The sequence below is a fragment of the Plectropomus leopardus genome, chromosome 22 (genome assembly GCF_026936395.1).
Source record: "Plectropomus leopardus strain MGB_pleo_1.0 chromosome 22, ASM2693639v1, whole genome shotgun sequence".
NCBI classification, from domain to species: Eukaryota; Metazoa; Chordata; class Actinopteri; order Perciformes; family Serranidae; genus Plectropomus; species Plectropomus leopardus.
Genome location: NC_142197.1, coordinates 25199422 through 25222725, shown reverse-complemented (window position 1 = coordinate 25222725; position 23304 = coordinate 25199422). Strand labels below are relative to the sequence as shown.

Here is a 23304-nt window from a genome sequence, read left to right as displayed (position 1 = left end):
CCAAGTGTGCATATGGACACCCTTATGCTTGAGCAGCAAGAAGAACGAGGGAGTCCCCAGAAGGAGCACTCTCCAGCACCCCCTCTAAAGAATCCAGAAAGGGTGGATACTCTGAACTGCTGTTTGGACCGTAGGCACAAACAACTGCGTCCGGGCGAGGGAAACTGGACGATATTTTTCCTTTTTTCATCATAAGGGGTGCAGTGAGCTACACTTTGTCTGGTCCCTCCCCGGGAACCTGTTTTCCATAGGTGACCCTACCAGGGGCATAAAGCCCCCAACAACTGAGCTCCTAGGATCACTGGGACACGTAAGATTCTCCATTTTCAACTCAACTTTTTCCTGCTCAATCTCTTGCTCAACTTCTCAACAGATAACACTTTCTCCATCTCCACTGCTGCCTCCCTCTCAATGTCTGACTTGCGCAACAAAGGCAACTCTTTCTGCTGCTTGGAAGGTAAACCCACACCAGGACAAGTCCTCTGCACCTGAAGAAACAGGACAGGCCCTCCAACCAATAACACCTTCATCTTAAAACTTAAATTAACTTATGCCCAATATTAACCTTGTAAAAATCAGCTATTTTAACCAACTGATCCCACATGACCTAAAAAACTTTCAGTGGGCGCCGCCATGAATGCCTGCACAACTTCATCAATAGTTCACAACTCACCCAGCGACAATAGGATGTACAATGTTCAGACCTACAAGCATGCGCAAAGGCAGCTGCAGCCTTCAACACAGAGCTTCCCAGCTATCTGACTGCCTAACCACAAATCCGACTACATAACTCTCCTCCCTAGTCTTTATGAGGCTTCCTCTCTGAAGCTTTTGTGCTCCCTTGTTGCGTAGATTTCCCGGATTATGGCTGCACCTGGATTGTGGTCACGGTTGTGCTGTTGCTGTGGTCCTGTCAGTGGCTGCGCCTGTGTTGTAGGTCTTGGTTGCACTGATGCTGTGATCCTACTCGGCAGAAACATCTACTGCCATCGTTATTGGTCATGTCATGTTATCGCTGCTTACATAAACTACAATATTTGCATGTAACATTGCATGCTATCATAAATTACATTTATTCTTTTTATGTGTATTACAATTGTTAAATGTTATGTTATTGTTGCATCTCTCCTGTCTTTCTCTTTCCTTTATGCAATTTTGTCATCTACTGTAATTTAATTTGTTTTTTACAACATCTATTGCACGTCTGTCCATCCTGGCAGAGGGATCCCTCCTCAGTTGCTCTTCCTGAGGTTTCTTCCATTTTTTCACCGTTATAGGGTTTTTTGGGGGGGAGTTTTCCTTCCCTCTGAGGCAAATTGTGATATGTGATAAAGGACGTTATGAATAATATTGAACTGAATCAAACTTTATTGAACTAAATTAAATGAGGTGAAGCGGTAATGATGCACTAAAGCCTGCTGGTCAGAGAGAGGCGACCAGAAACTGACAACCACCCGGAAAACCATGGACATGCTCCTGTGTAATTTGGGAAAAAGGGAAGAGGAAGCTCTAGCCGCCTTGCATCTATTGTCGCTGTTAACAGCCAGGGTCAAAGCCAGCAAAAATAGACAAAGCACAGCCTCACCAGACAAAAAAAGGAAAAAAAAGAAATGTGCAACATCACTGCAAGGATGGTAGTATTCTGCGCAGGAGCAGAGCAGTATAATGAGACCTTTGGCATTGCAGGTTATCAGGGTTTATTACATAATCCATTATAACAATTGTTATTTCTCCTTTGTGGTATATGTCAGTCAACTCAGGTGACAGGTAAGTGGGTCCCCAAAACATAATGCACAATAAGTTCATACAATGACAATGCAATAGTATCAACTCACTATTACCACTATCTGAACAGTCTGAAATATTACCTGTCTTGTTTACAAAGACAGTTAAAGCACTTGCTCTGATTCCCCGTCAGAAAATAGTGCAGAGAGGATTGTTACTGTCCAGGCCAGGAGGCTCTGAGGTTGAGGAGGATCAAGACGTCGCAGGGTGCCAAGCAGTAAACCCCCAGCTCATTGAGCGCAGACTCCGGTGTAGGATCCCCTGTACCCACCCAGTCTCTCGTCTCCTCCTCGGACTCTTTGAGGAGATTCCTCAGCAGAATAGCAGAGCCCACGTTAAGACACAAGATGATACACGCCTCCTTAACACTGCAGAGAGAGAGAGAGACAGAGAGACAGAGAGAGCAAATGGAGACAAACTCATGAGAATGCTCATTAAAGTTATCTCTTTCAGTTGTGCTCTTAATCCTCGATTGTCTTTTTAATTCTGATTTTCCAGTGGCTTCATGATTTGTTGGTATTTTCTCAGCTCATCTAAATAGATGATCAATGCTAACCCATCTGTCATGACTGGAGCATAACCCCACACACAGATGGTTCTCCTGACAAACACTTTGGGATGTGACCAAACTCAAACGTTTTTTTTGTCGTTCATATTTTATTCATTTTGAAAACACTAAAATGTACTTATGTACTGTACTTATTACACAAATACAAATTATAGAGATATAAAGGGATCCACAGACAGACAAAAGGAAAATAAATAACATCAATAATTATAATAATAACAATAATATTAATAACAAAACTAGAAAATTTCGGCAGAAATTTTGAAGGGTGCCTGCCGCTGAGGGGCCACTAATGTATGTGAGGAGCAGGAGGGGGGTGGCCACACTTTAACTCAGGGCCACAAGACACAAGAACCAATTAATGGACATTAATCAGTAAGTGATATCTTTAATAGACCACAACGGCCTACAATTAAGGGCTCCCTCAAGCTCAGGGGCGACAAGGGCCAATCAGTGTCTTACTTGTAGGCCCTCCAAAGGGCCCACACTGTCCCACTGTGCTGCAGTGGGACAGTCTGGGGGTACTTGTATACGCGTTTAGTGTGTACTAATGCATGCGCTTCGCAGTGTAGGCACTTCGGGGTATGTGTTGCACCGAGTAGTAATAGGTTCCTTGCACTGCTTCGCAGTGCAGGCACCCTAATAAAATCAAAACAAAACAAACTAAACCAGAAAACAACAACAAAAAATAAATAAATAAATAAAAACAAAACTTGGCAGCCACATAGAACCCACCCCAGCACTACAATCTTTCTTCAGTATACATATACATGCATACACATACACGATACAGTATACACATACATAAACATCTAAAGCACAGTGCAACTTTCTCCATTAACCCTTTGAAACCTGGATTGCTATCACTTCTCTTGTAATGCATTCAGATGATTTTCACAACTATTTAAACCTTCATGAGCAAATTGGTTTGATTTCTTTCAAAAACATGGGAAATAAAGGCAATGACTAACTTGGCAAGATGTGTCCCGCAAACTGCAAGAAATTAGTGGATTTAGAAAGTTATTTTTAAAAAGGTAAGAGGAAAATGTCGAGACAGCTCAATTTATAATTATCATAATTACATATGTGATATTATTTTACAAAATTATTTAAATTTTTAAGCAGTTTTTTATGGGAATTTCCTTGTGTGTTTGTTTTATTTGTTGGAGTTGCTTTACTTTGCTTTTTTTTGTTTGTTTGCTGTTTTTTTTTTAAGATTTTTTTGGGGGCGAAATGTGGGAGAGAGAGGAGGAATGACACGTAGCAAAGGGCCACAGGCTGGAATCGATCGCAGGCTGCTGCAAAGACCTCAACATATGGGGCGCACACTGCAGCAGGTGAGCTAGAGGCTGCACCATTTTTCGGTAATTTTCTTGTACTTCTTACTCATTACTTGCTGATTTTTGGGTAATTTCTTCTTAAATTGCTTATTGCCTTTTTCCCATGATTTTGAAAGAAAGCAAGCTAATTTGCCTAGGTTTTAAAGGGTTAAACAGAGAAAAGAGGTACACACTCTAAACAACAGCCTTGTGATGACCCCCCCCACCCCCACACACACACACACACACACACACACACACACACTTACTGCTTGAAGAAGTTCTCAGGTCTTTTGCAGTAGTGACCAAACAGAGGAAAAAGGTTTCTGGTCATGTCGAACTGAAGCTGAGCTGCTCCGCCTTCACTGAAATGATTGGACAGGATCACCTGAATAAGGCACACACAGTACATGATCAGAAGACATGTCTGAACAAAGTGCCAGGAGCAGCATGGAGCAACACGTGGACAAGACGCTATTTTAAGGCATAAAACAGGCAGAGTATAGTATGTCAAAATAGCCTGAAAAAGTCGTAGTGTAGTATAGAATAGAATAGCATAGCATAGCATAGCATAGCATAGCATAGCATAGCATAGCATAGCATAGCATAGCATAGTACAGCATTCAAAATAGTATAAAAAATCATAGGATACTACATCATCTATACATAAAAAAGTCATAGCATATCTTGTACAAAATAACGTGAAAAAGTTACACTAGGGTATGTCATCCAAAAATGCATGAAAAGTTCATGGAATGGTATGTCGGCCAAAATAGATTAAAAAAGTCATATTATACTACGTCGTCCAAAAAAACATAAAAATGTCATAGTATAATATGTTGTCCAAAAATGCATGAATAGGTCATAATTTACTATGAAATCCCAAAATGCGTTAAAAAGTCATAGTGTAATTATTGGTCCAAAAACCCACAAAAATGTCACTGAAGGTGTGTTATGGAGCGATAATGGAAAGGCAAGCCTCTTACACATGGGAGTGGTCACGTATGAGGGATTTCTGGGAGCTGATAGTCCACGATTTCACAGAGGAATTTTTGAGGAGTTATATAAAAGATATAACAGATTATGGAATAACACCTCTTGTATCATGTGACCTACAAAAGCAAAAAAAAAGTGTTTCCATTGCAGTTATGCAAAATATGGCTTTTTTGAATCGCCTGAAATACCACTTTCATGTATGTGTAAAAACATTTTTTGCGATAAATGGGATTTTTTTTTAACTGATGTGTTTCCATTAGGGGTATTTCATATACACAATTTCAATTTACACAATTTGAGGGTTAATGGAAATCCACCTCCTCTGATATTGGGAAGCCAAACTTTATTGACTGGCTAACATTTAAGAACCAAAATCTAGATTGTAATTTTAACGTCTCCCCTTGCTATTAACTTCTAATTCTGGTCACTGTAAAATTTTTGGGCCTGGCCTGGCCTGGGCCTTTATGTCTGCTTTACGGTTTGTTCTTAATATGCTCTGCCACAAATGAAACCCAAACAGTACAGCAGGTTTTTAGTGCACGCTAATCTCTTACATCCTGGTAGAGAACGTGGTCCACTCTCTCGGCCAGACCCTGCCAGGCCAGCTGGAACAGAGACAGACTCAGGACCTGATGAAGGTGCAACAATCTGTCTCTCACACAAAGCATCATGGGACATGCTGAACTGGACAGGGTCATAGTGGACTGGTCCTGCTGGGGTGGTAGGGACAGCCACCTAGAGAAAAGACAAAGACAATAAATCAGAGTTAAATCTTTAATCACCCTGACTGGTGAAATCAGCAGAAGAGAAACCAAATCAATCCATCTGAAAAACAACCCCAGGGCCAAAACTGGGAGATAAAATAAGAAGGTAATTATTTCCAAGGTTCAGAATGTCTTTCCTAACTATTTGAGATCTCCTCTGCCTCTCACTGCTCCATCGCAGTCATCTCTCTGCATCATTAACAGCATCCTGTCTCCTTCTGCAGGCGTCCCTGTTTTACACAGTCAGCATCTGGGACTGAGCCCACTTCGAAAACTGTTATGTTACTTTTTGTGCTTGGAAATGCTTCATTTGAGTCAAGGCAAACTTTATTTGTAGAGCACTTTTAAAAGTAACAGTTGACCTGAGAGATGAACAAAGCAAAACTGAACTTATTTAAAGAACTATCAAAAATCACACCAGCATTTTTAATAAATGATCGATTATGAAAAGCTAAAGGACAAAGAATAACACACAAAACAACTGCAGCCTAATTAAAATTAGGACAGACAAAGTTTAAATTTACTCAAGTTTAAACATCATGTAAAGAGTTCAGCAAAGGTTATATAGCAGTGATACTCAACCAAATCTGGCCCCCAACAGGGTGCCGGGTGGCCCCGCAACCATTTTTTAATTCGAAAAGAAAATAAAAATAGAGTTTGTTGATCAAAAAACTTGCCAGTGGAGGATCCCCTGGACCCCCTGACATAGGTCTTTGCTAAGCCCCTGATGTCCTAAAATCTAAGAAATGTCCTAAAATCCAAGAAAAGTCTTCAAATCATAAAAACATCCTTTAGTCCTAGAAATGTCTAAAATCCTAAAAATGTTAAAATCCAAGAAAGATCCTCAAACCCTAGAAATGTCCTGAATTCCTAGATATGTCCTAAAATCCTAGAAATGTCCTAAAGTCAAAGAAACGTCCTCAAATTGTAAAAACATCTGAAAATCCCATAAATGTCCAAAAATTCCAAGATATTTCCAAAACCTGAAATGTCGTTAAATCCTACAAACATCCCAAAATCCTAGAATAGTCTGAGAAATGTCCTAAAATCCTGAATATATCCTCAAATTTAAGAAATGTCTTATAAATCTGAGAAATTTTCTAAATCTTAGCATTGTCCTGAAATCCAAGAAATTTACTGAAATCCTAGAAACATCTATGGGGCTGCTGCGACTGGCCCCTGGCCTCCTGTCATTTTGCAAAAGTTGACCCAAAGCAAAGCACATTGAGTATCCCTGCAGTATAGAATATTTAATGTTGTTTTTAATGGTAAACAGATCTGTACATCACTGGCAAAATGATGAAACCAAATATTATGTCTATTAAAAAATGGAACCCGGAGGCAGCATACACAGTGAGAACAGCATAGGGCCAAAAATGGAGTCTTGCGTAACCCCACAAGTATATTGGGGCCACTTCAGAGGAATGCTCACTGAGGCGAACCAAGAAACTCCTATCAGTCAGGTCATCACTAAGCTAACTCGGGCTTTGTAAAAAGGCAAGGCAAAGCAGGTTTATCTATAAAGCAAATGAAAAAAAATAAATTAAAGTGCATTCCATGAGCCAAGCATATCATTCAATCTAGTAACATTCAGAAAAAAATAAAACCTACAGTAAATATTGAAGGCAAGAGACTGCACAGACGGCTATAGAAATGTGTTGTAAGCTGAGGGTAAGAGGCATTAATATGGTGCTCCTCCTCACACTGATGTCTCACCTGTCTTGGCTGTATGATCTGGCTTTTTCTGTGATTTCCCTCATGGTCCATTCCAGCAGTCTCCCCATCATGTCACCCTTCAGTCGATCCAACAGCGCCAACAGACCTTCAAACAGAGAGCCCTCCAGAGAGGCCAGGCGACCCACCTCCATCACCCCCAGGCCCCCAAGCACCGCCTCCTCGCCGAGAGACACGGCTGCCTGCTGCAGCTGCAGGAAGAACTGCAGAGAGAAGAGGAACAGGTCTGTCACCATCTGCTGGCTGCTCTCTGGAAGCATTGTTTGATTAGAACTCATCTGAATCGTTTTAAACCAATTTTCAGACTTTTTTAAAAAATAAAAACAAAGTTCTTGCAGCTACTTGTGTTTACACAACATTATCAACATGAAGTTTTGTGTCTTTTTTTAAATAAGAGAATTAACTGTCTTTATCTTTATTCCTTTTGAGTACAAACCCACAAAAGTTTCATTTTGGCATTTAAAAGAATCCCTACCACTAAAGCAGCATGATGATCAGTCCTCACATAGGTGACTATTTGTGTAATATACCCTTTTCAACCAAAATTAGGGCGTGTGTGCATGTTTTTTATTGTGACTCTATCCCCTAATAAACAGTCTCCTTTCCCATTGCCAAGAGACCAGAGCTGTGTACACGGCTCCCTCTGTTTTTACTGGTGCATCATGTTAAATGTTATGAATGCTTGGGAAAACAAGTTAGTAAACCATAAAAAGCAGCATGGAGGCCAGCGAAAACGTTTCAGTGGTTACTTCTTTTTCCATATCTGTTGACTTTTAAAATGGCTAAAATTCAGAGATGAGCATTACAATGTTGTGATGCTCTGATAAATGACAGTAACAGAATTATTTCCTATTAATTAATTCCTTTTGCATAAATTTTGAGCACGACTTTAAGAGCATAGTACCATTTGCATGTACACATTTTTTAAGCCGGTCTTTGTGCATACCTACTGTTTTTAGTGAGACTCCTCGTCAAGACTGCCTTTATGACATTTTTCCCAGTGAAACTAGTTTTCATATAAAACCATAGGGCTTGGCGTACTCATGCATGAGAGATAATTAGGAGCTGTCCAGCAATGGCAACATCCTGCTGCTGCTGTGGCCAAAAGAAAAAAAGCTTAAATAAAACAAATAATAAATTCATTAACTCAACTCACCACGTTGTCTCCCCAGTCTCCCAGGATGGTGGAAATGTAGTTTACAGCGTTTAGGATGGCGCAATAACGAGCACCCAGCGGGCAGCGAGACTCCTCCTTCATCACCTAGGAAGGAAAATAACTCTTATTATTATTTAGACACCTCTGCTTTCGTCATTCCTCACTTACAAAATTCTAACTATATTAAGTCCATAAATAACTACATGACTATGCAACAATAATAAGGCAATATGACAGTGGAGAACAGTACAACACCATTACAGATAACAAGAGTTTTACAGAGCATTAAAAAAGCTTGTTATTCCTACCCATCTTACAATGCCCAACCTACTTACACTTAAAGAATATTATACATTATTATATATTATATTATAATATACAATATTATATATTATATGTATAATATTATATATTATACATTAAAATATTATACATTATTTTGTTCTACTTTCACTGAGCTAATTTTTTAACCATCATCAGTCCTCATCATTTATCAAGTATTATAAACCTATCACTAACTGGTGTTTGTCCTGATGCCACTGTTTTTAGATGAAAAAAACACAAAAATATACAACATGAGAAGTACACTATTATTTTTTTAGGATTTTTTTTTTGATGATGATGACAGTCTGGGATATGTCAATGATTAGCAGCAATATTGATTGTGACAGTGCACCTCGTGGAAACCGCATGTATTTTCTCCATACGCCACATATGGTGAAAATGACTTCACCAGGTGGAAAATAGTAAAAATGACAAATTCCAAGTCAAAAGCCTAGAATGATACCGAGAAATAATACAATGCATGTTTTTATGCTTTGATGGCTGTGGGATCAAAAATGTCAGTTTAAATGCGTTTCAGTGGAGCATTTTTTGACTTTAACAGTCTGAATGAAAAGTTTAGTTCCCACAGTGTATTTTAGACCTATTGTAGGAGCTGAGCTGGAAATTCACTGATTAAACCCAAAGACACTATCTTGCCTACATTGATTCCATATGCATGAACACAGCCAAAATGATCAAATAATAAATAATGAAAAGCGTCTAAATTGCAGCAAACAGTCACTAAGGGTTAACTGTCTTTCTCCCACTGACATCCGTCTCTCTGTCATGGTTACCTGTGTGAGTCGTATGCGGAAGTCATCCACTAGTTCTCTCTGCAGGCCCAGGAACTTGAGTTGTGCAGAGGCACAGGGCAGGGCCCGGTACCGCTCTGAGGACAGCAGGAGGACAGCAGGAGGACAGTAGGAGGACAGCAGGAGGACAACAAACACAAGAGTTTTACTCTTCATAAGCTCTGACTTCATATATTCCTATCGTGTGCTTTAGCAGGTACCCTGTAAAGTCTTTCAACTCTTGGAAAGCTGTGGAGGAACGTTGTTATCAGCAGGTCCCTGTTTTGTTTGTATGTCATGTATGCAGAGAAGGTCACGTCATACACCTTCCTGTCAGTGCTTTCAGACCGCTCCACAAACCATCATGTGGTGCTTTTTGAGGCATCGGTATCTGCAGATATGGGCTTAAAATAAATGATTAAAATCAGCCAACACGCTGATTTTTGCCCATATCACAAACAAAAAATATTTTTTCTAATTGACAACATGAACATATTTTTCTTATTTTGCACAATGAAAGGATATTACACACACTAAAAAGCACTGTACTTCATGTCTCCATTCGCTGGTGGGCCATCAATGATAAGAATATACAGAATATTATGTCAATTAACCAACAACAGAGACTTGATGATCACTAAAATTAGTGGGGAAAAAAAGTGGAAGTAGTGGTATTAGTGATGTGCAAAATGTCCGTGTCAGTTATCGGCCAAATGAGTTGTTATTTATCGGCATATTGGATATCGGCAAAAAAATCAAATATCATGCATCCCTTGTGCTACTGTAACAAAAAACGCAGCAGTGTGCCTGTAAAAGGCAGAGAGAAGAAGAATTTTTTTCCTTCCATTTTAAATTTCGAAAGATGGAAAATGGTCGATAAACAAGCGTCTGCTGTATTACATGTAAATGTTTCATGCTTTACTAAATAAAAGAGCATACAGATAGTGAGTTAAATACTGCGTAGTCTTACCTGTGATGACCTGTAGCAGAGTCATGAAAGTCTCAGCACAGTCTGGAGCCTTCAGCTCATCCATGTCACTGATGTCTTTGTACTGAGAGCTCCAGGCTCCCTCTGCTGACAGCATGGCGTCCATCTTCTCTACTGCCACTGAGTACGCACACAAACACAGCGTTAGGGTGCTCTTCACGGCTCTTAGAGAGGCCGTGCACACTGCATGTCTAAACATGTCACCGGTGGTATGCTTGTATGGGATGATAGTTTGTTGGATGTCAATAAATCTCCATCTCTGTGCCACATGCTGATCTATTTGCAGCGTCCCAACACATTTTCATGAACAAAATTTCCAAACTTTACCATGACGTTTCAAGGACCCCCCTTCACAATTTTTTATTTTTATTTATCTATTTTTTACCTTTCCCAAATTTTTTCCTTTTTTCCATTTTTCAGACATAATTCCAGTGTCCCCAGTGAAGTGTACAAGGACAATGGGAAATTTGAAAATCCAAAAATAATCTAAATTACTGTAAGTTTTTAAAGTTTCTTGCTATAATAAGTGATGTAATTTTTGCAAAAACATGCATTCCAAACCCATTTCCTTAAAAAAAATAATAATTGCCAACATTTTTTTAAGTTTTCTATAAAAAATTGCCAATTGAAAAATATATCTGAGCTTTTCTTTAAATATATTTGAAGACAAAAAAAAAAGAAAATCAAAAACCTTTTCATGTTTTTAATAACAATCACTAAAAATGTTAATGTTTTCTACGGAAAAAAATTACCCAAAAGTTTAAAGTTTTCTATGACTTCTATGAATTCTATGATGAATTCTATGACTTTTCCAGGTTTACCATGACCATGGGAGCCTTGTATTTGGTATATTGACAAGGGATTTCTCTGTACTTTCTAAAACTGCCTGCTATTAAATCAACTCAGAAATCTCAAAATGTATAAAGTTTTTGATACCAAATCACAGGATGTTTTTTGGTGTCTAAATGTGGTATTTCGGGGGAATTTGACCATTTCTATCAATGCTCCAGGGATCAAAACACTTTAATGTAGCACCAAATCTGAGATAATCACACCATAGCTAGGTATACTTACTCTTCTTTTCCACAGTGAGCCACTTCTGAAGGATAGCGTCCTCCAGTAGGAGGTGAAGCAGACCGGGGTGCACTGCTGGGTACGACTGGTTTGTTCGCAGCTCCTTCTCAAACTGCAGCACCTCCTCCACAAGGTGACAGAAGAGCACGTCGTCATAGAGCAGCCTGGAAGCATCGCTGGCCACCTTCTCCTGGACCAGAGACAGCAGGCCTCGACACAGCTCCACCTGCACGCGCATGCGCGCACACACACACACACGCACAATAACTACCTGTGTGGACTAACCAGATGAGATCGGAGCAGACAGGTGTAGATCAGCTCACCATGGCACTGATGGAGGCCCCGGCTCGGTCCAGGATAGGTTGGATCCTTTCCTCCATGAAGGCCGAGCTATTTCCCATCCACATCAGAACCTGTGTGAGGTACCACTCCGGCTGGAAGACGCAGACAAAGGAGGAGTTTGAGCTCTTCTAAAGCTTTGCCAAAGACTCTTTCGACTGATTTTCTGTGGGGACAATAAGTCTCTCTGATCCAATTGTACAAGCAGATATTAGAGAATCAGGACCGAAAACCTAAAGGTTGTTGCAGTCTTTGCTGACAGTGTGTTTAAGAACCATCATGACTAGTGCCCAGAAAGAACTAGTGTGTGTGACATGTTGTCTGACCAACAGGAGGTAAAGAGTTCACAGCTGTAAAGCTGCACTCAGTCTCAGAGTGTGCTTCTACTTTGGCTGTTCAGGGAGACATGGGAATTCCTGGATCAACAATGCAAAATGAGAACTGATAGACCGTGAAATCATTTGCAAAACAGGGTCAGTAAGAAGGTTTTCCTTTGAAGAATATCTTACAATTCTGTATGAGCTACAGACCTTCATGCTATTTTAAAGAAGCTCTCATGGTGTTCTTGAGAGCTTCCTCCGAAATCAAATTAGTTTATCCTTTTGTCCAAGTGGACATTTGCGCCAAATGTGAAGTTCCCTGAGAGATCTTAAGATATCACAGGAATGAGATTGATGAGGTCACAGCAATCATCACCTTTGACCACCAAAATCAAATTAGTTCATCTTCGAGTCCAAGTGGAAGTTTGTGCCAAATTTGAAATAATTCCCTCAAAGCATTATTGAAATATTGCGTTAACAAGAATGAAACAGATAAGGTCAGATTTACCTTGACCTTTGATGAAACAACATCTAATCAATAAACTCTTGAGGCCAAGCGGACGTTTGTGCCAAATTTGAAAAATTCCCCAAAATGTTCTTGGGATATCATGTTCACAAGAATGAAACAAACTCAGACAGACAGACTCAATAAGACAACATTGTCTGATGGGAAACTTTGTAATAAGACAGGTCTACTTTAACACTGAGCTGTCTGAAGTTTCTGCTATCATGTGCTTGCCATGAAACTGTAACTCTGGTAATCATTACAATTTATGCACAAAAAATATATGTTAATGTGTCAAACCATGCTCAGATTAGACACATAAACTGAAGTTGGTGTCAGTCGGTTTCGGTGGTGTGCATAAATTCTGAGTGTTTTCAGGTGTGTATATCAGGGGTCGGCGGATTATTGGCCTAGTCGATTATCAGGGCAATATCTGGCATTTGCAGATTATCTGTATCAGTGTTTTATTTTAATGATCACCGATATTAACTAATGAGAAAGTGCAAAGAAAGTGTCTGCATGGGAGGAACTTTTACTTAGTAAAACCACAGGGAGATATTGTTATCTATTCATTTTATAAAGCATTTACTTGACTTTTTAAAAAAGGTTGCTGGTAACTTGCTGTATGTAATGTTGAAAATTTCAGTTTTGATGAAACATTTGCGAAAGGCATTCAAACAAAATTTTGTGTTGAAGGACCTCACAGGCAGATCCTTCAGAGTGTCATGGCGAGGAGAGGTGTCTAGGTCACATGGCCTATCGACAGGGGTTCCTCAGGGGTCGGTGCTTGGTCCCCTACTTTTCTCTCTGTACACCACCTCACTCAGTGCAGTGATCTGTTCCCACGGTTTCTCCTACCACTGCTATGCTGATGACACTCAGCTCTTCCTCTCCTTTCCACCTGATGACAGAACTGTCTCAGCTCGGATATCAGCGTGTCTGGCTGATATCTCCACATGGATGAAGGAACGCCACCTTCAGCTAAATCTGTCTAAGACCGAACTCATGGTCTTTCCAGCTTGTCCATCTGTTCAGCCTCAGATCAGTGTCCAACTTGACTCGAGCCTACTTGTGCCCACAAACTCAGCCAGAAACCTGGGTGTCATGATTGATGACCAGCTGACCTTTAAGGTTCATGTGGCCTCAGTTTCTCGGTCTTGCCGTTATGCCCTCTACAACATCAGGAAGATCAGACCCTTCCTGACCCAACAGGCCACACAGCTTCTGGTTCAGGCTCTTGTGATCTCACGCATTGACTACTGCAACTCTCTTCTGGCAGGCCTCCCTGCATGCTCATTCAAACCTCTTCAGATGATCCAGAATGCAACAGCACGTCTGGTCTTCAACCAGCCCAAAAGAGCACATGTCACCCCACTGCTAATTTCTCTTCACTGGCTTCCAGTGGCAGCCAGAATCAAATTCAAAGCACTTCTCTTGGCTTACAAAACAATCACAAGAACTGCTCCAGCCTACCTGGAATCCCTGATGCAGGTCTACTCTCCTTCTCGCCCACTACGCTCTGCATGCGAAAGACGCCTGGTGCTTCCAGCCCAGCACGGCTCTAAATCTCTAGCCAGACTCTTCTCTTCTGTTGTTCCCAAATGGTGGAATAAACTTCCAAACTCTGTGCGTTCTGCTGAGTCCCTTTCTACTTTTAAGAGACAATTGAAAACTCATTTGTTCCGAGAACACCTAGGCACTTAACCTGACTCTTCTCCGCTTTGCCCTTTGGGGTAAATTAAGTCAGAAGGTCCAAAACCCAGCACTTAATGATTATCTAGCACTGACAAAGTTGTGTGATGTTGTATGTTGACTGTCATCGTAAGTAGTGATACTGAGATTGTTGAATCTCAGATGCTGAGATCGCTACTGGTTATTACTTTGGTTTAAAAAAAAAAAAAAGGGGGGGGGGGGGGTCTGTGCGGCACTTCTTCTGCCACTAGACGGCAATACCTGTGACCAATCACACCTGAAGCACTTTTTGCACTTACTAAGGGTTTTTTCCTTAAGTCTAAATTCTTGCTTGTGTTGTACGTCGCTTTGGATAAAAGCGTCTGCTAAATGAAATTGTAGAATTGTAGAATTGTAGATTTTGTTATATTCCAAATTCCAAACACTGACAGAGAGATCTTCATTTTTCTTCTAAATGCATATCAATTTAAATATCGGTTATCGGTCTTAGTGACTCCTAATAATTAGTATCAGTATCATCCCTGTAAAAACGATATCGATCGACCCCTAGTGTATATGTGATGTGAGTTGTGCATGTGAGACCTTGCTGAGGGAGTTGGTCTGTCGGTTCCCGTAGAAGTGGTATCTGAACCTCTTGCTGAGCGGCTGCAGCATGATCTGAATGGGCAGGCAGAGGGGAGGAGGTTTGGACAGAGGTGTGGATGCAGAAGCAGGCTGGGTGGAGGGCGCACCTTGAGAAGAGGCCGAAGCCCTTTGGGATATGAGGTCATCACTGACGGAGGGAAGTTAAAGAAAACAAAGACTGGAGAAGCTGCAGTGTTCAACATGTTTACCTCCTGTTAGCTGATGTTGATGCTGATATTGCAAAACAATCAAACAGTGAATACAATTTTACTTTGGCTTTTAATTGAACTTTATTTAATTAATGACTATTTATTGTTATATTTTAGTCAGTTTTATAGTTTTACTAATTTCTAAATCATTTTATTACTTCTAAGATATTTATTAAATTATTTTACTTACTGTTTTTATCCTTTAATTTACCTCTTATTTACAGTTTATGTATTTTACTTATTTATTAATCTACTTATTCATTTATTTTTATTATTGTTATTTATTAATCTATTTATCTACTTACTTATGTCTTTTTTATCTTTCTGTTTATTGGTTTTATGGTGACTCTGGTGTTTCCTTATTTACGGTAGCATTTCCTCAGTTCCCGGTTTTAATGAGTGCTATTTTGTGTGTGTGTGTGTGTGTGGTGTTATGGTTTTATTGTATGAAACACTTTGTGTTACAGTTAATTTGTATGAAAGGTGCTACACAAATAAAGTGTGATTGATTGTAAAAGAAAGATTGTATGTGAAAGTAGAAGCCCAGAGTGAAGGATACGAGGTCTGCAGGGCGAGCAGCTGTGTGACGAGCAGCTCCAACTGGCTGCTGATCTCCTGACCGTTGGCGGTGGGAGTCAGAGACTGAGTTGGAGGGGAGATGATCGGCCAGTGAAGCTGAGTCAACACTTTCTCAAAATCACTGTGTGGGAATTAAAGAGGAGGACTGAGCTCACATATCAAACACAGGATGATGATCTTTGCATTTCAGAACTTTGGCACATTCAGACAAATAAAGGTCGGGGGTTGGGTGGAGGTTTACCCGGCCAGTCTGTCTTTGATGATCTTGTGCCAGAAGTGTAGTGTTTCTCGGAGGAAGTCCTGGAGGTGAGAACATCCGGACTGGCTGAGTCCAGTGTCCAGTGCAGCCATGCTGTCCACTGCCCGTATGGCCTCCCAGACACTGCTGGTCATCAGACACTGCTGGACTGCAGCACTGCAGACACACAACACACAGACATTCTACCAAGACCTCAACATTTAGAGTGACTGACTACCTGTGCCCATCCTGATTTAGACCCCAAGCTATTATATGTCATTGCTTAGACCTCTATACAACTCAGCTTGTGCTTCACTTTTACGGTTCTTTTCTTTACATTGACCCCCTACGTCTCCATCGTCATCTCTGTCTGTCCACACATCCATGTGTCACTCTCCAGTTCACAGTACCTGAGTTCTTCTATATGTTGAAGGCATCGTAGGTACTTGACGTGTCTCTCTATAGTGTCCACCTGGTTAAGCGTCTGGCCGAGACTATCCATCCAAGGCTGGGCCCCCTGTAGGTGCTGGAAGGTGTAATCATATAGGAATACAAACCATTGTTTATACATCCAAGAATGGCCTAAGTAAATTACTTTATAAGGCAGGTTTCCATTACAGATTTGCGCAAAACTTAAATGATTTTGTCAAAATGTTGATAAAACACAATTGTGAGATGTCTCCACTGAGTGATGTTATGAGACTTCTCTGATGATAACATTCCAAGAAGCATCGTGATGGATATTCAAAACATTAGCAGCTTTATTTCTATTGCAGCCACCACACTAGCCATCATTATTTTCAATCCAAGGCCATGTAGGCGAGTTATGGAGCCATAATGGAAAGGCGAGCCCCTTAAACGTGGGAGCGGCCATGTATGAGGGATTTCTGGGAGCTGATTTCACAGAGGAATTGTGGATTCAGAACTTCCAGATGATCTGCTCAACTTTTGAAGAGTTATGTGATGCAGTAACAGTTCTTGTAGCTCCTGCTGCATCATGAGGGAGCCAGTTCCTACTGACAAGCACATAGCCATAGCATCATGTGACCTAGAAACGCCAGTGTGTTTCCATTGCAGTTTGGACAAATATGGCTTTTTCAATTCGCATGAAATACCAACTCAAGTGAGTGTAACAACTTTTTTGCAATAAATGGGAGTTGGGTTTTTTTTTCTGTGTTTCCATTAGGCGTATTTTCTTATTTTATATCTAATTGCAATTTCAATTTGTGCAGTTTGAGGGTTAATGGAAAGCCATCTAGTGTCTTTGTCATACAGACATAGAAATCTGCTTGCATCACCTCTCTGGTGAAGTAACATTATGGAAGCATTTGGTGGTGTTAAACATAGCAGGATCGTCACAGAGCTGCAACACTTACATGATATTTGGCATTTGGAATGTGTCAGGGCACTCTGTGGCCCCTTTTGTTGGAGAACAGCAGTAAATTGTAAATTGACAACAAAAAATAAAAATTAAGGCTTCGGAGTTTATGTTCATTAATTAATGTGAATTTGTTTTTTTTTCCTTCTTTTGACTTGCACTGCACAGAGAGAAAGAAATTCTCAAAAAATAGCCAGTTATTGAAATCCACACACACACACGCACGCACGCACGCATGCAAGCACACACACACACACACACACACACACACACACACACACACAATGGTTAATTCAGGCTATTTTTTTGTTTAACAAGTTTAGTTTCCTGTTGCATGTAATGATCTATTCATGGCAGTGCTGTCCTTAAAAGGCTCTGTGTGAAATTCAGAGCATATGGGTTGTTGGACAAAAGGCAGATGAGGACGGAGCATGCTCATGCAGCGACCAGCAGCAGGTGTAGGCTCTGTGTTTGGCAGTACTTTTGAGCGCGTTTTTATCGTTGTTTTATTGCTTTTACATTAGAGTTTTTTGGTAAATATCAATAAGTGTCCTCCAGTAACTGACTCAGGCATTGAGATTAGCACTGACAGTAACAGTATGTATTGTACATGTAGCACTGATGTTGATGAATATGATTATGATTATGATGTTGTTGTTGCTGTTGTTGTTATTGTTGTTGATGATGTTGATGTTGATGATGATGATGATGATGATGATGATATGGTGACTGTAACAGTACATGTTGTACTTGCAGGACATGAATACAGACAGTCAGAGGTAGATGATGTGATTTGTAAGACTAATAGAAACTTTACATGTTTATACTGTGTGGTGTGTTTGCAGCTGGTCTCTGCTGTCAGTCTGATGTGTGTACCCATAGACTGTTTATAACAAATATACATATATATATATATATATATATATATATATATATATATATATATATATATATATGTATACACAGTCTGATGTGTGTACCCATAGACTGTTTATAACAAATATACATATATATATATATATATATATATATATATATATATATATATATATATATATATATGTATACACAGTCTGATGTGTGTACCCATAGACTGTATATAACAAGTATATATTTATATATATATATATATATATATATACATATATATATATACACAGTCTGATGTGTGTACCTGGTGCAGCTTGTTGGAGATGAGTCTCTCCTTCTGCAGCAGCTCCTCCAGAGAACATGTGGCCTCCTCAGCAGCACACAAAGCTGCACACACTTTAGGAGGCACGGAGCTGGACACGGTCACTACCTGGAGGACAAATACACAGTCACAACCTGCAGGACACAGTCACAACCTGCAGGGCACACATACACAATCACAACCAGCAGGACACAAATACACAATCACAACCTGGAGGACACAGTCACAACCTGCAGGACACAAATACACAATCACAACCTGGAGGACACAGTCACAACCTGCAGGGCACAAATACACAATCACAACCTGCAGGACACAAATACACAATCACAACCTGCAGGACACAAATACACAATCACAACCTGCAGGACACAAATACACAATCACAACCTGGAGGACACAAATACACAATCACAACCTGCAGGACACAAATACACAATCACAACCTGGAGGACACAAACTACACAGCCACAACCTGGAGGACACAGTCACAACCTGGAAGACACAAACTACACAGTCACAGCCTGGAGGACACAGTCTCAGCCTGGAGGAGACACATTACAGTGCTTCAGAGCTAACACAGTCATGGACAGACTTTATTTGAGTCATGTGGTCAGTTTCAAACTTAAGTTGTAAATATTTTTGGTTTGACAGACAAAGACACCGTCTGTCCCACTGGACAGGCGTCTCTCAGAGGTGTCCCTCCTCACCTGCTCCTCCAGCTCGCTGTTCTCCTCTCTCAGTCTGTCCAGCAGCTGTCCAACAGTCTTCAGGGACTTCAGGTCGCTGCCGACTTCTTTCTCCAGAAACTCCAGCACATAGTCATGTCGAGTGTCCGAGTCTTCTGAAAATAACTCGCTGTCTCGGCTGTTTGTGTGAGCGGGGTTTGAAAAACTGTCTGACAGTTTGCTCATCGTTTGCTGGACTGTTGTGGGCGCCGCCATCTTTGCTCTCTGCAGCCGTCAACAAACTGTCTCGGATGTTAGAGGAGGGAGCGCTCGATTTGTGTCTCTGAGACCGGTTGGTTAAACTGTATGTCCACGTTTTTTTCTTTACTCCAAGTCCATCTAGAACGTATTGTCCATATATGACCTTAAATAAAGATAATTTGATACTATTTGTCCTACTCACTCTGTCCACTGAACTGCGCGTTCTTGCGTACGCAGCAGGCTCGTCCCACCAACACTGTATCTACGGGACACACTGACGAAGAAAACGAACTCACACGTTTGACGTCGACACCAAAGAGTCTGGCCACACGTCACACGCTACACGTCAACAAATACGTTCTTATTTATTTTAATCAGAAAGAAAAACAAAACAAAAACAAAAATTTCATCAAAATTGGAAAACTTTGGAATAAAAAATGGTGCACAGAATCAAACAAAAAATAAAATAAAATGAAACTGCACATTTAAAGAAGAATAAATAAATGATGACATTTTAATTGTAGATGTGTGAATTAAGTGCCAGTCTGCCTGTGGCGCTTTCTGGTGCATGTCAGGTTCTGTTTATCCTCTTGGCCCTGGATTTCTGACCCTTCTACATGTATGAAATCATACATGTTCTTCATGTCGTTTAACCCTTTGAAACATGACCATATTGACTTGATTTCTTTTCAAAATATGGAAAGGAGGCAATGAGCAACGTAAAATTGAGCAACACCAAATTATTCAAATTAGCATTAAATGTGTAAAGAAAAAAAGTTTCAAAAATGACCTGAAAACAAGCATAAAAAAGAATAAGGAGTAAGATAAATTAAATTAAATTAGAAAATGACCTTAAACATTGTTAATACACACATACAAAAACACATTTCAGTAACATTTCTGGACATTTCCCCAGTTAAAAAAAAAGCTTTCTTGCAAAACAAACCTCACTGTCATGTGAGGCATATTTTGCTCATTGTCTTTTTCCCCCAAGTTTTAAAAGAAACCAAATAAATTTGCTAAAGTCTCAAAGGTTTTAATGCTTGTGAAAGGCGTCTGAACACAGCACAAGAAAAATGACGTCAGTTCAGGTTTCAAAGAGTTAAACAGTGTAACAACATAAAGTGTTTGTGAAGGAACATTATTGTTTTTTATCTGTTATTTTGGTTGTTTTTTTAGTAGTTTTTTATGCTAATTATTTTATCATGTAGTATTTATTTGTTTCAAATGTAAAGTGCATTGTAAATAAAATCATCAAAATAAAAATCATTCTTATTGTTATTATTATTATATCTTCAATCCTAGATGGAGCCTTACTTGTAGATTTTTAAAAAATGACAAAAACCTTCCATAAAAAGAAAGCACTTTATCTTTGGATATAAATTTTGTACAAATGCTGCAAAAAGCAGCAAAACTATAGCTTTTACATAACCTGATTACATCACGTGCTCCTTCAGAGTACAGTGAAGACATGTCAGCTGTAAATGGAGCTCTCAGGTCACTGGGTTCATCCTGATGAGGCTCAATGTGGACACACGAACTGCCCTGATGCTGCTGGCTGCTGATTTGTCCTCAGGCTTTTTCTTGACTTAAGTATGACACATGCATGGCAAAAACTGACAGGATGCAGCACATGAAGCTGGAGAAACACATCACTGACTCCCACATCAGCAGCACTAATTCCCCTCAAAAGAACATGATTTGTTTCTGATTTTAAGTTAAGTCAATTTTATTTATAAAGCCCATTATCACAAAACACAGTTTGCCTCACAGGGCTTTACAGCATATGACATCCCTCTGTCCTTAGACCCTCACATTGTCTAAGGAAAAACTCCCCCCCAAAAACCTCTGTAACAGGGGAATCAATGGTAGAAACTTCAGGAAGAGCGACCGAGGAGAGATCTCTCTTCCAGAACGGACAGACGTGCAATAGATGTCATAAATAACAATGCAACTTTTTAAATTTGGATTTTTGTACGAGCGGTGGAAAGAGGAGCGCTTGTTTAACAGCTCTGTGAGGAGCTGTCACATTCCATTCTGAAGCTCCCATGTGGATTTGCTCAACTTCAGTGATCTCACCACATCCACCTTCCAGATATTATCAAAATCTGCTCCTAATACTAAATTATGTCATGAAATTGGTCTGTGTAAAACTAATGTACATTTTGCTGTGTGATCACTCCAGCTGTGATGCAGTCAGTACATAATGATGTTAGAAAAAGTTGAATATTTGCATAGTCTGACTAAAACTGGACTTTTAAAGTACATGTAAACACGTTAGTCTGACTGAAATCAGACTAAATCGCATTTCTCAAAGTTGGATCAACACACCTAGATAATGCAACTGGAAGTCAATTCCAATCCCTCAGTGGTTATTGATAGAGACTGTTCATTATTTCTGAGGGGGAAAGGGGTGCTGCAAAACGGGTCAGGCATTTAGAAAAAAAAGTAAGCACTGAGGACGGACTTGTGCTTTTAATTTTGGCTTAGACAAGGGACAAATAATCGAAAAGGTTGCATTTTATATTTATTTTAAATGAAAAAGTCACAACGTAGCCACCCCCTCCTCTGATAAAGCACAGTCCCACAACACTGAGACTAAGGCAAAGTGATGTCCTACTATGGACTGGACTGCAGCAAAACCTATGTTTGCCACCTTAAAAAGTCTATCAGTTCACTTTATTTGAATTTTATGGTCTCTTTACCTTCCACAACAGCTGATGGAGGCAGCAGTAGAGCAGCAGCTCCAACATTCAGTGGAGTAAAATAATGTGACGTTTTTGATAGAATGGCTTCAAATCCCTGTCAGTAAGGGGTGTCTTACGGAAAGCGCTGAAAATATATTAAATATCATGTACACTTAAACTGATATTGATTTTTTTAAGGTGTATTGAAACTAACTAATGAAGGCAGAGTCTGCTCGGTACAGTCTGATTATATGTATGTGTTATTGTGAATAAACAGTTTGTGATTTGGTCTTTATCATAGACTTTATAAATAATAAAGATTTATTGTAACTAGCTGAAATGATCTCCACCAGCTGTGGAGGAGTCAGACATACTTCATCAATAAATGGATTCTCCCCAGCTGCTTGTATACTGAGACAAGGACAGGAGTCCAATTAAATGATCTGATTGAGCAATAACTGTGACTCCACTAAACTGGGAAACACACTGAAAAAAGTTTCATGACTGCATCCTGTACGGTTCTGATGTTACTGTATAAAACTCTCTTTTTTTAGTGTAAGAAATGATCCACAAATTGCAAGAAATTCATCGATTTTAGAAAATAATTTTGTAAAAAGCTAGGATAAAATATCTGGGGATGAAAAAAGGAAAAAAGCCAAGGAAAATATATATTTACAATGATCATAACCATCCTTTTAAAAATTATGTTCAAGGTAATTTCCTTTTTTCTTTTTACTTTCCTTTTTTTCTTTTTTTTAAAAACTAATTTTCAGGTAATTTTCTTGTACTTCCCACTAATTATTTTTGAAAAAATTTGGTTCATTTTTGTCCTCCTCCAATGTTTTTTGAAAGAAATCAAAGGGTTTCAAAGGGTTAAAGGACGGGTCTGTTTCTCAAAAACTAAATAAAAGGCAAATAGAATGGCATTTTTTTATTCTAGGTGTCATAAACAAATTACTAAAAGGGTGTGTGGATGCATAGGCCCCATGATCACACATTAATACGCTTTTTAGGCTTTAGTGAACGTTATTATTATTATATAATTAACATTATTATTTTTCAAACAATATATGAAGGTTTTAGCTGGTAATAATAAGAATATAAATGTTTAAA

General features: G+C 39.6%; 1 protein-coding gene across 1 annotated transcript; it reads right to left on the bottom strand.

Annotated features, from left to right (window-relative positions):
• Positions 1-1680: 1680 nt before the first annotated feature.
• On the bottom strand, positions 1681-19713 carry rint1 (RAD50 interactor 1). The gene is made up of 15 exons (XM_042511351.2): positions 19286-19713; positions 18558-18683; positions 16416-16531; positions 16009-16182; positions 15748-15888; positions 14938-15127; positions 11823-11933; positions 11500-11725; positions 10408-10545; positions 9441-9535; positions 8323-8427; positions 7149-7369; positions 5223-5403; positions 3942-4060; positions 1681-2153 (listed from the first exon to the last, which is right to left on the bottom strand). Exons 1-15 carry the CDS (start codon positions 19517-19519, stop codon positions 1940-1942), a joined length of 2391 nt encoding a protein of 796 aa, XP_042367285.2. The 5' UTR covers positions 19520-19713; the 3' UTR covers positions 1681-1939.
• Between the last annotated feature and the right edge of the window lie 3591 nt (positions 19714-23304).